Source organism: Sycon ciliatum, chromosome 8, assembly GCF_964019385.1.
Source record: "Sycon ciliatum chromosome 8, ocSycCili1.1, whole genome shotgun sequence".
NCBI classification, from domain to species: Eukaryota; Metazoa; Porifera; class Calcarea; order Leucosolenida; family Sycettidae; genus Sycon; species Sycon ciliatum.
In genome coordinates, this window is record NC_088650.1 from 15840850 (window position 1) to 15843349 (window position 2500).

Sequence of the window (2500 nt, forward strand, 5' to 3'; positions counted from 1 at the left end):
TTTGCCGGATTCAGGGCTTTGCTGTTTTGAAGTATTTTCTGTGACTTATTAATGCTACGTTGTGAAACGGTGAGAATTTGCGCATACTGTGATTATCATATCAGTGATATCAGGAAGAGCCAAAAAGCTGTTAAAAGCTTGCCGCTTGCCGCTGAGGGCCGTGACCCAGACGACTGATATAAGTCCGAGTGTCACTGTATTCGCAACTTGTTATTACATGTACTTGAACGGCACCGTCTGTGACGGGGTTTGTAGAGCGGACAGGCCTCCTTCAAAGCTAGGAATAGTAGGAGAGGCAATTCAACGGGGACTTTGCATGCACTGATGATGCATGTGTTGACGGCTTTCCGAGATCTGCGGCCCGGCATGTGTCGAACACAGCTGTACTGATGCAGTGATCACTGGTGATGGGATGATAGTAGTCATCATGATACTAACTCACTGCTTAGAATGATGTACGGCAGGGAGTAATAATATTATAACTATGACAGTAACTGTCATGTACTAAAAAAAACACTCCCTGATGTACTTGTTCGTGGTCGCTCATGCTTGCTTGCAGTAACTGTTATAACTAGCGTTGATGTACAGTATATTGTAGCTCCCATATGGTCTAGTGGTTAGGATTCGGCGCTCTCACCGCCGCGGCCCGGGTTCGATTCCCGGTGTGGGAACGTTTCTTTTTTTCTTTTTTCTTGCATGCATATGCGAGCTCTATGTATGGCACGTGCGTCGTGCATGCATGTGTGGAATCATGGTCATCGTATCGTGCATCTCGTGACTTCTTTCTTTGAAACAGGAAGATTCCTTTTTGAATCGAGCAAATTCTATTTGGTCAACAAGTAGTCATGGCTGTACAAATCATCTCCAAGACAAGTGCAGTCTGACCAGTGTCGGAATCTTGTTGTAGGCACTATGCTCGTAAAAGAAGCTAGCACTTCTTCCCCAATCAACGTTTGTTCGAAATACAAAACGCTACATTGTTGACTGGTGCAAAGCTTCTCGAAAATGGCCCAGTCCAACATTTTGCCATCGGCCTTAGCTGCAGCACGATTCTGTGCATCACGGATACGAAGCACCTGTACATCCCGCACGTTTAGTTCAACTAGGCTAGCCCTGGTTAGTCAGAAACCGGTTGCTGTACCAACTGCAGCCGAACTGGATACGTTCGTTGGAATGAAGTCGGAATTTCCCTGCTTGCAGTATGTGGACCTATATGTGTGTGCGTGTGTGTCTGTGTGTGTACATGGTGTGTGAGCGTGCGTGCGTGTGTGTGTGTGCATATGCGTGCTCATGTCTGTGTGTGCGCATGTGTGTGCGTGTGTTCATGCACACACATGCACGTATATGTGTGTGTGTGTGTGCATGAACACCCGCAAACACATGCGCGTGTGTGTGCGTGTGCGTGACGGTGTGGTATATGGAAAACACCAGTAGTACACTATCTCAGTGAACGCTTCTCACACATGAGTGCCCTATTGATGTTATCAGTAAGCAATCATGTTGTTTGCTCACACGTACGCTATGTATGTGTGGCACATTGTATCCTGATCTTCACGTCTCACCTTCGCATTGAGTTGGCTAGTGACCTGGCAAGGTTGACATTTCTGTGGAACCTGTTGCCTTGTCACTGCGTTCATGTGTCGACAGAGGCACTGCTGGCCCAGAACCGACGTACAGCAGTCGTGGAACTGGCGCTGAAGTGTACCATCACGACCAGCCATTCAAGCTACGCTGGGGCGGCGTATTGCCCGAGGTTAACATCGCCTATGAGACGTGGGGCACACTGAACGAGGAGAGGAACAACGTGATCTGTATCTTCTGCGGCGTGTCTCCAACGTCGCATGCAAAGAGCAATGAGGTTTGTCTGTGCACGTAGTGCAGTGCTTTTACTCCGCCAGGCGGTGTCACTCTTCAACTGGTATCTCCTTCAGTATGTGGGCTGACAGTCTCACCGCATGAGCACACACACACACACACACACACACACACACACACACACACACACACACACACACACACACACACACACACACACACACACACACACACACACACACACACACGCATGCATGCATGCATGCACATACCCACAAGCACACATGCACACCCACACTCCCCCCCCCCCCCACACACACACATACGCTCGCATACATGCAAATACACACACACATATCCCCTGGTGTTAGGGGACGACAGACATGGAGAGTTTGGCTGAGGTACAGCCTACAGTATTGCCCAGTATATTTTAGCTATCTCGACCTGGGCACTCAAGCTCTGCTTTGACTATGCATACTCCGTGCCCAACTTTCGCAGAAAAAAACAAGGTATGTCGTGAAACAAACTCAAACCTTCGATAAGTTTATTCGTTCTTAGTAGGAACCGGAGTTTTTTTTCCTCTGGCGAGAAGGCAGAATTGCCTGTGCTCTAAACGAATTCAAATAAAAGAAACAAACAAACAAAAAGTGTGGAGTCTGACTGTACATGTAGTGCAAGTGCCTGG

The 2500-nt window shown here is 48.0% G+C and overlaps 1 protein-coding gene and 1 non-coding gene across 2 annotated transcripts in view; both read left to right on the forward strand.

Annotated features, from left to right (window-relative positions):
• Positions 1-599: 599 nt before the first annotated feature.
• Trnae-cuc (transfer RNA glutamic acid (anticodon CUC)) lies at positions 600-671 on the forward strand. The gene has a single exon. It is a non-coding gene; the product is annotated as a tRNA-Glu (tRNA).
• A 126-nt stretch (positions 672-797) lies between these two features.
• Positions 798-2500, forward strand: part of LOC135823830 (uncharacterized) — a 12321-nt gene continuing 10618 nt past the window's right edge. The window contains exons 1-2 of the mRNA XM_065336682.1: positions 798-1199; positions 1648-1858. Coding sequence (XP_065192754.1) covers positions 1006-1199; positions 1648-1858 — 405 coding nt within the window. The 5' untranslated portion in view covers positions 798-1005. The remainder of the gene's footprint in view (positions 1200-1647; positions 1859-2500) is intronic.